The sequence below is a fragment of the Pituophis catenifer genome, unplaced genomic scaffold (assembly GCF_029215685.1).
Source record: "Pituophis catenifer annectens isolate HBS135680 unplaced genomic scaffold, rPitCat1.0.hap2 SCAF_2, whole genome shotgun sequence".
NCBI lineage: Eukaryota > Metazoa > Chordata > Lepidosauria > Squamata > Colubridae > Pituophis > Pituophis catenifer.
In genome coordinates, this window is record NW_027256882.1 from 136950734 (window position 1) to 136964493 (window position 13760).

At 40.7% G+C, this 13760-nt stretch overlaps 1 protein-coding gene across 5 annotated transcripts; it reads right to left on the reverse strand.

Annotated features, from left to right (window-relative positions):
- Positions 1 to 2133: 2133 nt before the first annotated feature.
- HGS (hepatocyte growth factor-regulated tyrosine kinase substrate) lies at positions 2134 to 13675 on the reverse strand. Of its 5 annotated transcripts, none has more exons than XM_070937661.1 (21): positions 13589 to 13675; positions 12070 to 12154; positions 11170 to 11245; positions 11001 to 11093; positions 9389 to 9512; positions 8737 to 8774; positions 8147 to 8215; positions 7868 to 7992; positions 7498 to 7576; positions 7303 to 7401; positions 6480 to 6575; positions 6015 to 6053; positions 5753 to 5896; positions 5204 to 5417; positions 4783 to 4955; positions 4531 to 4671; positions 4252 to 4429; positions 4002 to 4135; positions 3481 to 3609; positions 3186 to 3281; positions 2134 to 2977 (listed from the first exon to the last, which is right to left on the reverse strand). In XM_070937661.1, exons 1-21 carry the CDS (start codon positions 13623 to 13625, stop codon positions 2864 to 2866), a joined length of 2283 nt encoding a protein of 760 aa, XP_070793762.1. In that variant the 5' UTR covers positions 13626 to 13675; the 3' UTR covers positions 2134 to 2863. The 5 variants fall into 5 exon arrangements, with proteins under 5 accessions (XP_070793762.1, XP_070793760.1, XP_070793759.1 ...); XM_070937659.1 differs by having other exon boundaries at positions 7312 to 7401; positions 8737 to 8789; XM_070937658.1 differs by having other exon boundaries at positions 5204 to 5414; positions 8737 to 8789.
- Between the last annotated feature and the right edge of the window lie 85 nt (positions 13676 to 13760).

Sequence of the window (13760 nt, forward strand, 5' to 3'; positions counted from 1 at the left end):
TCCAATCTCCGCCGACTTCGACTCTCTGTGATGTACAGAGCGTTTACACAGCCTTGCGTCTCGATGGTGAGCGGATGTGACGATTCAAAGCCCGTCTAGCGTACCATGTCAGAAAGGATAACTACGGGAACCGGAAGCCCGTTTTCCACAGAGCCAAACTTAGTTACCCAGCTGACCTTGCGACGCTCGGCGTACAAAGTGAAACTAAGTAATATTTGCAACTAAAGAATATTCCGCAATTCGGAGGCTTAAGCGGAAAAAAAGCCTGACTAGGTGGCTCAGTGACACTCAGCTTGTCAATCAGAAAGGTCGGTGGCTCGAATCCCTAGTACAGGTCTCCCTGCGTGAGCAGGGGGTTGGACTAGATGGCCTCCAAGGTCCCTTCCAACTCTGTTACTGTTGCTGTAAAAAACTCCAAGCTAGGGTTTGAGTGCGCAGGCGGACGAGTGAGGCTCCGCGAAGGGTTTACACTACAGGATGGAAGGCTAATTTACGATTTACTGTGTGAGCCTCTCAACAGCTCCGCAATGCAGGACTAATTTAGAGGCAGTGAAGTCAACAAATGAGACACGAGATAGTGAAGTAGATGGGAATTTTATTTCTATTTTATTTGATTTGTTTAGCAGTAAACCAGTTACAATATCTTGAGAAAGTGGGCACACAGTTTGCCTGCGGTTCATCTTATAGCAGTCTTCTTTGGAACAAAGGTTTATTTCTGGAAGCACATTGCATTTGAGTTACCCTACTGTACTTGTTGGCACACAGTGATAAAAAAGTTATATAGAGAGGTTTATGTTTCATACACAAAATGCTATTTGGGTGAAGACCAAGAAAAAAAAATCAGGGCATGAAGCACAGTCTGCCTTCTCCAGACATTGTTTTGTAATTTTTATCATCTAATTATCACCAACATGGTACAAAAATAAATATTAGTTTTGCCTTATTGCATATCCTGTTTATGGATACACTTATATATTGGGATTTGTAAGAATATTGCACTAATGGCCGCTGTCCATTCATTACAGCATTAAAAAACAGTTAAACTAATTATTTTCCATAGCAGGAAGTTTTCTTAGCAGAAAGTATTCTTTCTAATGATTCTTCATTGCCAACAGCAGCCAGCTAGCGCTGACTTTGAAAAAAACTAAGGTTGGACCTGGTTAGTACTTGGGTAGATTAAAGCTGTAGGCTAAACTGGAAAGTTGAGAAAGGCAACGACAAACCACTTCTGTATTATTGTCAAGAATCACATGAAGTTGTCAGGAATTGGCTGAAGGAATCTTTTATTCACTTCCTTATAGAGTAATGGTAGCATTCAAAACACAAGTCCTGTCACAGAAGTACTATGTACCACTGAATTAGAAAAAACTTTCTAGGTGTATTTTAGGAATTCTATAATTCCCCTCAAAAATTTATTGTGGAATTACTCTTTTTAGATCGACCTATTTTTAGACCATAAGATGCATGAAACAGACAGGCAGACCATAATGCAGTAACAAAAGTGTGTGCAGTTAGATTAAGGCCTAACTGCCAAGGCCTTTATTGCCATTACTTTAGAGATCAATGCACCTTCTCAACGGAAATATACTAAAGTCTATCAATGGATAGATGCTGAACTTCCTGGAATGTTGCGGAATGGAAAACCAAACACAGGGAATCCAATTTTATGAACTCATCAAGGACTGAAGTATGCTTAGTATTGTTGAAGACATGTCCTCCAAATGAGGCTCCCTTTCCTAGATGGACTTTTGCTGATGCAGGCTGAAGACCATCCAAGATATTAAGAGCATGAAAGTAATGTTTCTCTAACCGGAGATGAGAAGAAGCCTCTGAAAGTCAGAAAACTGCTGGCTCCAATTGGCCTGGTGGGTCAGTGGAAGGATTTGTGCAGGGCTCTGCACCTCCGTGGCCCTTCTGTCTGGATACAAAACTTTTGAATATAAAGTTAGATAGTTCTACAAATTCTTCAGTTGGTAAATGGTGAAAATTCTCTGAGTCCTGGAACACAGCATGTCTCGTGTATTCTTGTTGGAGCACCTCAGTAATCACACCCCAATGACATATTTGGTAGAACGCACATTTATGTAAAGACTAAAATACCAGCACAGGGCTGTAACAGAAGTAGAGACTGGAAAGTTTTAAATACTTATTTTTATTGTCACTGATTCCATTCTGTCTACACCAGCCACTAAGTATGAGACACACATCTTCAAAGCCATAAGGAAAGATAGGTTGGATGGGGTGAGGACTTAAAAAACATACTGGATTGGGATAGGCTGTGTTCAAGATAGGGGTTTTCAGAAGACATGGAGGGAAGTGGTGGAGAGATGTCAAAAATTAGTGAGGAAAGAAGTTGAGTGTGCTGGGCAAAGTGAAGGTCACTTGTTTGGCTAGATGTGACCACAGAGAGAGAGAGAGAATGCAGGCTCAGGGCCATGCCATACACAGGATCTCATAAATTCTGACTCTAGAGCATGCTTAAATGCTATTTTCCCGAACTAGAGAAGTTTCCTGAATGGTCTACATACCAGTGACTGCTTGAGAACTAAGCTCTGTTATCCAACTAATGAAAAGCTAGGTGAGTTGGGCTGTGGGCCACTATCTCTCCATAGCTGGGTAGCAGCATATAGGATGTTACAGATTCTTGATTCTGGCAGCATTTTAGACAGGTGGAATGGGAAAATGCAGACAGACAGTGGGAAATTACCCAACACCAAGGGCTCAGCTCAACTCTCCTCTCTCCCCATTGAGGGAACAGCACAAAAGGAACAGCAATGGTGTAGCAAGTACAGCAGTGACCAAGAAATGATAGCTTTACAATGTTTTAGAAACCCATCCCTCCCTTGCCTTGTAACCCAAGAGATTAGTCAAAGGAAATAAGCTGAGCCTCTCCACTTCCCCCTTGCACTTGCTGCACCTGGGGAGGTGTCTGCTGGGGAGGAGGCTGTTGTTGTGGAGGCCCTCCGGAGGGTGCCATCTGCAAAAAATAAATGGAAGCAAGCAGAGTAAGGCAGCATTTCTTTCAGTGAAATTCCTATAGAAAAGAATTAACAGCACTTGCTGCTTTAGTCCAAGGGTTGATAGAGTCACTATCTTAATGCTAATAAGGTCAAGGAATTCATTAGTATTGTTTTGGAGTGGGGGGAGGGGAAGGGATTACATTGAAAATTTGGTCAAAGACTTACCTGTTGATACATTGCCTGTTGTCCTGACAGGTAAGGCTGCTGGGGTGGCAGGCTACTCAGACCTGATTCCTGGCCAGGGAGAGTTGACATAAGGTTCTATCAGAAAAAAAGAGTTTCAAACTTTGCACTACAACAAGTGGCCCTTCTTGAAATGCAGCTACTTGGGCTTTAGAAATGAATTTTCCCATCACTATGAACATAACTACATATTCCCTATAAATCTTCCTGCTGATAACCTTCTCATTCATGATGTTCAGCAAAGGAAACAGCACAGTAATTGAAACAACTTCCTCACCTGCATATTGTAGGGCTGGTATCCCATTGGCACTGACTGATTGCCCATGTAACCCATAGTACCTCCAGACTGGGGGGGCGCTTGTGTCATGGCAGGCATTGTCTGCGTTTGGGAAGGGGCGGCTGCATTCTGCAGGGTAAAGAAGATAGCTGGATCAAGATGCCCCGTACATAGCAAATTTGAGCAGAAAATTTTGATACCCAGAAACTTCCAAGGAAAGTCTAGACAAGCTTCAACATACAAATAAAATACGATGCCTTTTGCTTCTAGAAAGCTGGGAAAGTCTGCTTTTTCCACAAGTAAAAGAAGAGAGAAATCTTCCTTAATTAAGATGAGGACTTGACCAGCCCTGGAGCACCCCGTGATCTTCATGTCTGAATAGGGAAGTGAATCTGGATTTTCCCAGAGTTAATTCAACCAGTGCGCCACACTGGCTTATAGTCTTCACACAACCAATAGAATGCTAGGAGCTAGTCTCCTGACTTGGGGTGAGATGGGGGGCTATTCAAGATCAATCGTACCTGGTAGCCCTGCGTAGGTGTGGGCTGATAGGAAGAATAAGCAGGATTTGTGGTGGGCACTGCCTGTGCCTGTGGGGCTGGTTGTGTGTTATTATTGCCTGTGGAGTACATGTAGGTGGTCACCATGCCAGGATCTGAAATAAACATACAAGAGATGAAAGTTATCCTTCTAGGCTGAGCTTTGTAGCCTATTAGTAAGGGGCTGGGCTAAATCCACACCCACTCCTTTTCTTTCTTCTACTTCTGTTACCTGTTCCTGCCACAGGCATCGCAGTGTAGGGTCCTGTACTGCCCTGGGTGGACTGGCTCATGTAAACAGTGTGCATGGGTGAGCCCTCCACAGAGCCTGCTGGGCTGAAGGTGCCTGGGAAGCTTGTGGGTCCTGATGGTTGGTAGATCACTCCGCTGGCAGGAGGCATGGCCTGCAGCTACACACAGAAATCAAGATTAGTTCCTGTAAACTTTACAGGCAGGAAAGGGAAGAGCAAAAGGAATTCTTGGCCTCCCAAGTCTTCTTTCACTCAAATACCTGTGCATATGGCAAAGAGAAAGCAGGCATTTGTGCCCTCATCTGGATTGTTTGCTTCTGTTGCTCCAACCGTAACTGGCGTTCCTTTTCCTGCTCTTGAAGGCGCTGGATGGCTATCTGCCGTTGCATCTCCAGATATTCCTAAAGGTTGGAATAACGCAGGATGTATTAGGCACTGTAGTCATTATGCTTTCAGATAGCAGATGAATCTTTGCTCCAAACAAACTTGGGACATCACGGTCCAAGCCTCACCTGCTTCTTCTGCCGCATGATCTCCAGTTTTTGAGCTAGCTGGATTTGACGTTGACGCTCTGACTCTTCTGCAGCTCGGCGCAGCTTTTCTCTGTGCTCTTCTCTCAGGGCATTTAGGGCTCCACGTGCATCCCGGATCTGGGCAAGTTTATCTTGAAGTCCCTCATAATATACTGTGGAAAAGAAAGACAAGGCTGGAGTCTCATTGCTGCCCCCACTGTAGTCACACCTTCCCAAAACTCTTAAAAGAGGAAAGCAGAAGCGGAACTGTCAGAAGGATTGGGAAGCACCGGATTGTTTTAACCCCACACCAATCGAAAAGTAGCAGTAGTCACTTAGGTTGCTAAGATTCAACAGGGGGCAAGGGAACTCTAAATCTATTTTAAATCATACATCAGGGACACAGCTTCTGATAACATACAGCGACGTTCATCCAATTGGTTCAGTAGCTCCAAGAGCTGGGGGTGCATGCTGTTGATGGACTGGAAGACAGAAAGAACTGCCGAATCATTGGTAATGCTCCGCCCTCGCAGGTGGTTGCTCTTCATACGGTTGACAAAGGTGGTGACCGCATTCTGCAGAGCTTTCAGAAACTGCTCATGGCTCTCATCTGTCTCACCATTCTGATATTGCTGCTGGGGAAGAGATTGGAAACTGCTGACCAGAAGTCCCAGGTTCTGCCTTCTCCTGCCTTAGAATCCTGGCACTGCTTCATTAAAAGTTAATTTTGTTCTTCAAGATGGCTACTACTGTTTGTCCACGTAAACCCCACACCAGAATAGATGCACCCACAATGAAACAAACTCACAACTCCCAAAAAGAAAGCCTAGCACTCACTCTTAAACTTTCCTTTAGTGCTGCTACTCCCAGTTCATAAATAAATATTCCCCAAACCCTAGATTGATGTGGTTGAGTCTGAGTGATGCTTAGAGAGTGACACTGTACTAACGCAGAAGGGTTTCGTTCCTACCTCCACAACACTAAGTGGGGCAGGTGGGACTTCTGTAGCTTGGGTTGCTGGCTCCCCCATAGACAGTGGGGCTGAAGGGGTGGGGCTCTTGCGCACTTCCTCCTGTTTCTTTTCCCAAAAGTTGCGATTCAGGTATCGAGCCAACTGCCCAGAAACATTGAGAAATGAAAGTAAGTTATTGCCAATACATTATTCAAACCAGCAAGTTATTGTCAGATATTATTTAGACCAGCTCATTAACTTAAAAAGATTGGAGTCTCACCTCAGGATCGATGTCCTCAGCTAGAGGAGCAGAGGAGTTCTGAAAAAAGACATATAATTTTTTATTCTTAGTAAGATTAACATCATGAAAATATCTCACAATCTAATTATCCTTTAAAAATATATATCAAATGCTTGAGAATAGACCTGCAAATCAGCTGCTCAAGCAAGGCAGATAAGAGCAAAAACAAATTCTTATTTTCATCTTCCAAATATCCTTCATTAGCCTGATCAAGATACTACTGAATTGTCGTGGTAAATGAGAAACGAAGTGGCTTAAGAGTCACCGAAAGCCCCAAAATTGATTCCTGGGATTGACTAATCAGATTTATATAGCTGCTCATCTCACAAACCTGACTCTGACTTGCATACAATAAACCAATTAAACCAATTAAAAAGTATTTAGCCTGCAGGGGTCCAAAAGCTTTCTCTGCTGGCTATTCTCTGCCAAAGGCTGCGTTCTTACCACAGGAGAGGAATAGAGGGTACCGCCTGGGGGTGCTGAAGAGGTGACTGGTGTGGGTTCAGCCTTGGGGTAGGTAGAATATGTGCTTTTCTGCCTCTGCAGAGGAAAAGTAAGAACGTAAGACCACCATCTTTAATTACTTTTTGATGTTTATCAGCATGAGAGATGTAGTACAGAAAAGAGTAGCACTGTGTAAGGATTGAAAGGGAAAAAAGATAATTCAGACCACACTTTGGTACCTTCATAAATCAAACCTGGGATTACACACAAGACTAGGAAGACACATTTTTAAGGAGTTATCAACATATAAAAGTGCCCCCACACACTCCAAATCATATTTCCCCCTTCAAATCTGGATTATTACAGTTTTATGAGGAAGCGTTAAGCATCCTTTTGACAGTCAGAACTACAATATCTTATATATGAGGATATTTCATTAAAATACAGTACATCAGTGATAATTTGATGTCAGAAAACAAAATGTGATATTGTAACCTTCTGAATGCAGCAAAGATTGAGAAGTCTTGAGGAATTCAATTTTTGGATCATTTGTGAACAGTAGTTTAGGTGAGAGAGACTATCAGAAAGACTTCTGTTTGGTAATTAAGGGTCTCCCTTTGACTTAAGAGACAAAAGTGACATTAGCACAAATTTCTCACAACTGGACAATAGGCTGTCACAGGAAAAAGCAGAAGCCTGAGTTGTTAAATAAATTCTTATAATAACACAAAGCAGCCAAGCATGAGGAATTGATAGGAATGTTAGTTATGACTAATGAAAATTAGTTGTGACAACTTGAAAGAATCATGATCAATACACAAACCATCCTTTCCTTTTCCTCTGCTTCAGACTGGGAAAGTGCAATTGCCAGCTGTAGCTCTTCTTCCTCCTGCAGGGCAGTTTCATCACGCTTTGGGGGCAGCTATGGGCAGAACAAACAGCAGTCACTATACCTACTATTTGGAACTGATGAATTAAATTAAACATGAGTAGAGACCTAAAACAGGCAAGGAGTTACCTGGGACTGTTGTGAAAGAGGGCTGGTCAGGTATTCTGGAGGAAGTTCTGTGGTAGCAGTTCCTTTTCCTTCTCCCTTCCTGTATGGATAGAAAGGACAAGGTCATGACTGCTGCTGAACTATCCTCTTGCTAAGCAGAATGGGGAAGAGAAAGCAGAGGGGCCCAGTAACAATTAAACTATAATCTGCAATGAACCAACTAGCAATTTTTCTGGAAACAGCATTCTGTAGGATAGGAGAAGTTACGCCATTCATTTTTATAAATCCCACACTGCAAAATCCACATACAAAAAGCAGAGGTGCACAAACAGCCATTGTTTTCAGACTCTCAATGTAGTAGTAGTAGCCCCTTCCACAGATAAGCTCTTACTTGTTGAGATGTTCATAGCAAGGCTCACATACTCGTACTTCCTTCTCTATGCCAAACTTGGGGATGGTGGAATATTTGGATGAGCATTTTCCACAGAAGATCTGCCCACAGGCCCGACAATGATGCTGTGAACATACCAGAATTATCAGGATTATCCAAGATAAACATCTCGCAGGAAAACATAAAGCCAATGCCCTCTTCTCTCCTAGTACCTCTAACAGAAACCTTGCGTCACATTCAGCATGTGATCCCAGGATCAGAGGATGCAGTAGTACTCACCTTGCGAGTCACCACACCAAATTGAACTCGGCACCGGTGGCATTCTTCTGCATCCACCCAATCAGGAGCCTAACCGCATAGAAACACAGCAATTAGAGTACCAAAAAAAGGCCACTATAACACTTTGCCATGATCCTAAATGTGCAAAGTTTTCCAAAAGTACTGCTATGCTAGAATGCATTACAGATAAAGGAAATGCATTCAGTGATATAATGTGTCGTTAATGATCAGTAAAAGTTCAGTGTGAACTAATCTTTTTGTTGATTTGCAAGTTGAAAAAAGATAAGCTGTCTGTCTGAATATAACTGCAATCACAAATCACTCTCAGATGTGAAGTAATGAGTGGAGAAGAATTAGGAAAATTCCTAATGTACTGATAGCAAAAAAAAGAGGAGAGGCTGTGTTTTATCACCTGCCTCAACCAGCTGTTATGCTGGTGACTGATTCATCCCAAATTCTCAGCATTAGAAACAGTCATCAAAGCAGAGACAAAACAAATATATGCTACACAGTCAAGATGTAATTACTACAAAAAAGTCCAAATTATTTCCCCCAATGAGGTGAGCCACTTTCCCAGATGGGATACTTACCCTTTCTGCGGCGAACATCGCATCACTTTCTTTGAATTCTGGAAAAACATGACCTGTAGGTAAATTAACACTGTCATGCCACTGCATGCCAAATCTTGGGCCCTGGATATTGGTCTGAGGACTACACATGAGCAACTGTCTCCATGCTTCCCTATGCTCTGCCTCATGTGGGCAAAGCCCCAAAGTCTCTTTTTTTTACTAACTAAAGATAGGGAGCTTACAGGGCATGATTTATTTGCAAGAACTCTTCAGAATCTTTCCAGATGATCACTTGACCACTAAATCCCATGAATGTCAGTGTGACAATGAACAAGGGCAAAGGGATTAATTTTTGATTGTCACTATGTCCAGAATCGTGGAGTCAGAAGGGATAAGAATTATAGAATTTGAAAGCCGGTGTATCTGGTGGCTCCAGAATTAGAAGACTGAGATAGGCCCAAGAAGTGAAATGGCTATGATCAGTATTTGAAACACTAAGCAATTGCCACCAGCACTTTAGTAATGTCAGTAAATTTATGAGGTGGGTTTTCAGGTCATATAAATTTGATAAATAAATGGAAAGTTCGATTTTTCTCCAAATTCCCAGCTGCAGACATATTACCCACACAAATGGCCTTAATACCACAATGGAAGGCTACTTGTCTTTCCTCACCTTCTACTTTCATGATCTGGTAGGTATCTTGGACCACCTTGTATTTGGGCTCATTGCGGAAGGCATGGGCCCATGCTTGGATCAGGTACAGGATCTTGTTGCGAACGTTTGCTTCAACTTGTCTCTGCAGATAATAGGAAGGGTCAAGATCAGGCACTGTAGCCAGCAGAACTGAGCTCGCAATCTTCCACTGTTTGAGTTATGATACTGATACACAATGCATCATTCCTCAGAGCAGCAAAAGCTAAACCCAACTTTTCCCCTTGTTTAGTCCTTGCTTGTAAACATGTACAATATGACTAGGGACCTAAAATAATTTCTTCCTAAGCATTTATTCTCACTGAAGAAATTTGTATCTAATTTTAAGAGGTGTTTTGGTACACAAACAACTGATCTTACCTCACAAACATAAAATCATGTAAGGTTCTTCCTGCTGCAACAAGCTAAAAAAACAAAGTTAAAGGTACAGCAAGGCTCTTGTAGAAAAATACTCTTCCCTGAACACTAGGATTACCTCTGCATTACTGAAGATGCAGTTACAAGCACATTCTCACCTTGCATAATAGTATATTGCTTCCATCAAGAACCATTTATGGAATGAGGCTGAAATATTGTATGGCAGGAAAGATCATGAGGAAAAGATCTAAATTGGATAGGGTTACGGTTAAGAGAGCAACAGTAAAAATGGACTTTGTGGGAGGAGTCATGTTACTCTATGGTGCAAAAAGAGACCAGGATTTGAATCTGGAATGTTCTTCTAGGAAAAAGATGTGTTCCACCACTTAGCTACAGGAGCATTACTACACTTGTGTATACTATATATATATATATATGTTGGATAACTATGCAGGTCTTGTACTCTGATTTGCTAGTCCTTAAAAATATATAGATTTAATATATATATACATATATATATATATATATATATATATATATATATATATATATATATATATATATATATATATATATTAAATCTATATATTTTTAAGGACTAGCAAATCAGAGTACAAGACCTGCATAGTTATCCAACATTTATTTTTCTTCACTTATTTTTTTTTAGAGATAAAGTGGAAGCATAGAAAGTGTTATGTTTCATTTGACACTAATAGATAAAATCCACACATTAAAAAATGTGATGATAATAAGGAAGAAAACAATCCAGTAGTGAGTGTATTCAAGCAATGAAAGCATCAATAATACATACACTGATATAAGTATGCGCAACTATTCAGGCTGAAATCTTTGCTATACAAATACATGTACAGACATGGAAATGGTTGTGCTCTAAAACTATTTCAGGCTAATTGAAATATGTTAGATCTGGTATGTGTATATATAAATGCATAAACATACTATGCTTGAATAAGGTCATTACAATTTTTAATGCCCAAACAGATTTTTAAAAATAAAACTTTTAGGACTTTGGCATTTTTTATGTGTTGTTTACTTTTTAAAAAAGGTCAAATAAGGTAGTATTTTTGTTATGTAATATTAACACAAACCTTCAGGGGAAAAATAACAGCAAAGTCAATCTATTCCACCTCACTCCAGTATAACACTTTTCTCTAGTTTAGCTTACTGTAAAGAAAAATGGCCTAAGTGCTATTACCTTGAACAATTCCTTCAATTCCTCCATGGTCTGCTTGTTAGCCACCTCATCATGGACTGTCTGACCACAATTCTTTACTACAGATTCCAAGACCTACATGAAAAATATACAAAAGTTGGTTCCCAAGTAAAGTTCAGAGACCTGGGAGTGTGATTATACTTCTGCTTACCTCTAGTGCATAGAGCGCCACATGAGGATTCTTGTCATTGACTTTTTTCTTAATTGCACCCACAGCATACTTAGCCCTGGGAAATCATGTGGGAAAAAAGAGAACCAGTTCAGTCTAATGAAAGCTGCAAGATAACATTTTTTCTCTCATGAAACATAGTATAATCACCTACAAAATGCAAACACTTGATGAAGGAGGCTGTGTATATGCCAAGACAAAAGAAAAACAAAAAAAAGTCATGACTAGATTAGTCCTAGACAAAGAAAATATCCCAAATGACTATGTCCTAGAATAATGGGCTAAAGGGCCAACCACAGTGGAACCAGCTATATGCTTAGTCCCAAGTAGCACCAAGTTGTTCTGGGATTTTCTAGGAATAATTAGCCAATTAATTAAAAATAAAAATTGCCAATGAAATAATTAATATAAATCAATTTTACAACTGCATCTTAAATTAGTTATTTCTCATAAAAAAAAACCCCCACCCCATTATTGAGCTGTAAAAGATGCAGCTATGAGCAAAACAAGGGCACCGCAAAAAAGGAAAAAAATAGTGTTGAATGCTTCTTAATTAACAAAGCAGACAGAGTATGATATAGCCATGCATGTAAGGGGAAAAAATGGATAGCAGAAAATATATTTTCTTTCACACACAGTATTAGAATGCAGTTTATTTACTGCATCTAAATGAGAAAATAATCTTATTCACACAAACAATTAAGCTATGAAATTCATTGCTTTAGAAAATGGATAAACATAGATTCAAATTTCTGTGTTAGCAGCATGTTTCTTTCCACTCATTCTTTGCTTAAAGTTTAATTGTAATGAAGGAATGCTTCTTTTGTCAATAAAGTGCATAAAAATAGGGGAAATGATAAAATGGTAGAGTTCAGCACGTACTGGGTATCCCCCTGACGAATCATATCACAGATCTGTAGAATAGATTCCCAGTCTGTTTCCAGCAGAAGCTGACTTGTGGCCTTATCTGCAAGATAACAAGATAAGTCATTCAGGCACAAATTAAAATTTATATTCACTATCAGAGAATTGATGGACAAAGGGATTTTTGTTCTGACGGGAATTATTACAGATGAATGAGAACTTCAGATCACAAACAATTATAGCTATTAGTTATTTAATGTATGCTATTAGCAAGCATTTATAAATTGTTTTTGTCAGCAAAGCTGACTTCTTAGCTGCCGAATCTAACATTTACTTCTCTAACCATAACATTTATCATTTGCCCAGATATCTTAATTTCCTTTAATTACTTCATCGTCCCCAATAAATAGACTTCTTTAATCAGGCCACTCTAGCATCTCCATCATCAAGTTTACAATAGATTGTAACCTATTCACTTCCTCTTTTCTAATTCTTCCTCCAAACTTCCTTGTGTCATAAACTTTGGTACTTTTTTCCACATTTATGTACAATAAATCCTAGTTATATGTAACTGCTTCTGTACGTATTTAATCTTTCTGCATATCACTCTCTCACCCGTCTTTTCTCCTTCCCTGTCATGTTATAAATTTCTTGAAGGAATTTAAGTATATTTTGGAATGGTATACTTTGGTATATTCTAACATTCCATATTCAAATACAGCACTATATTTAAAGAGGAAATGAATATCATTGCCTTTTTCCCATCAACACAAAAACACCAGTTAATTTGTCGACTGTTGAAAGGGTGGTGGTGGTTGTGAAATGTAGATTTTCCTTCCATTGATATTTGTCCTAATGCAACACATCACATTTGCCTTGATTCAGCCAGTACTTAGTCAGTTATTTCCTGGTACAATCAGTCACCTTGTAGAACCTGATTCTAGGTTAGTGATGAGGTCAGCAGCATTGTACAATTACAAATACAGGAACTGAGACTTCTTCCCCCCCCCCAAATTAAACATTTGTATATCACTCCATACATTCAAAATGTATTAAGCTGGTCAAAAGATCCCCCCACCCCTCATTTACGCAAAGGAGAGCCAGTACTTAGTCTGAGTAGTGAATAATACTGTCATTCTGCAATCCCATCACATGACACTGGGCAATATCACATTATTAATCACTCCAGTCGACCTCTTTGTCGCTGAAGTACAACCTAGCAATCTGTGGAACGAGGACAATGATCCTACCAATAAATACAGGACAATCAATATGGGTGTATATTGGGGGTGTGGGGGGTGGGGAAGGACACGAAAGGGAAAACGCTTCAAAGTCCTGATTGGTTTTCAGAAGCCACGAAAGATCCCAGAAAAGGGAGGCGCGATTTACAGAAAGGTTTTTGCACAAGAGCTGAAGAAAGGGAGGTCGAAGGGAAACAAGGAAATCCAGCCCCGCTGCTCCAGCGAGCGTTAAAATGAAGGCCGAAGCTCTGAGGCAGGATTAGGCCAAGGTCCCCTCTATCCCCCCCACTCGGTACCTAAAAGGCGCTCGAAGGTGCCCCCTCCTCGCCCCATTGTCCTCCCCGCTGAAGATCAGGCTGGACCGCCGCTCTTCCCCTTCCGACGTCTCCGCAATTTAGGCCCCGCTTCCGCCTTCCAGTCAACGGAGAGGCGGGCTTTCCGGCGGCAAGCCTTATAGCGATTGGTTGA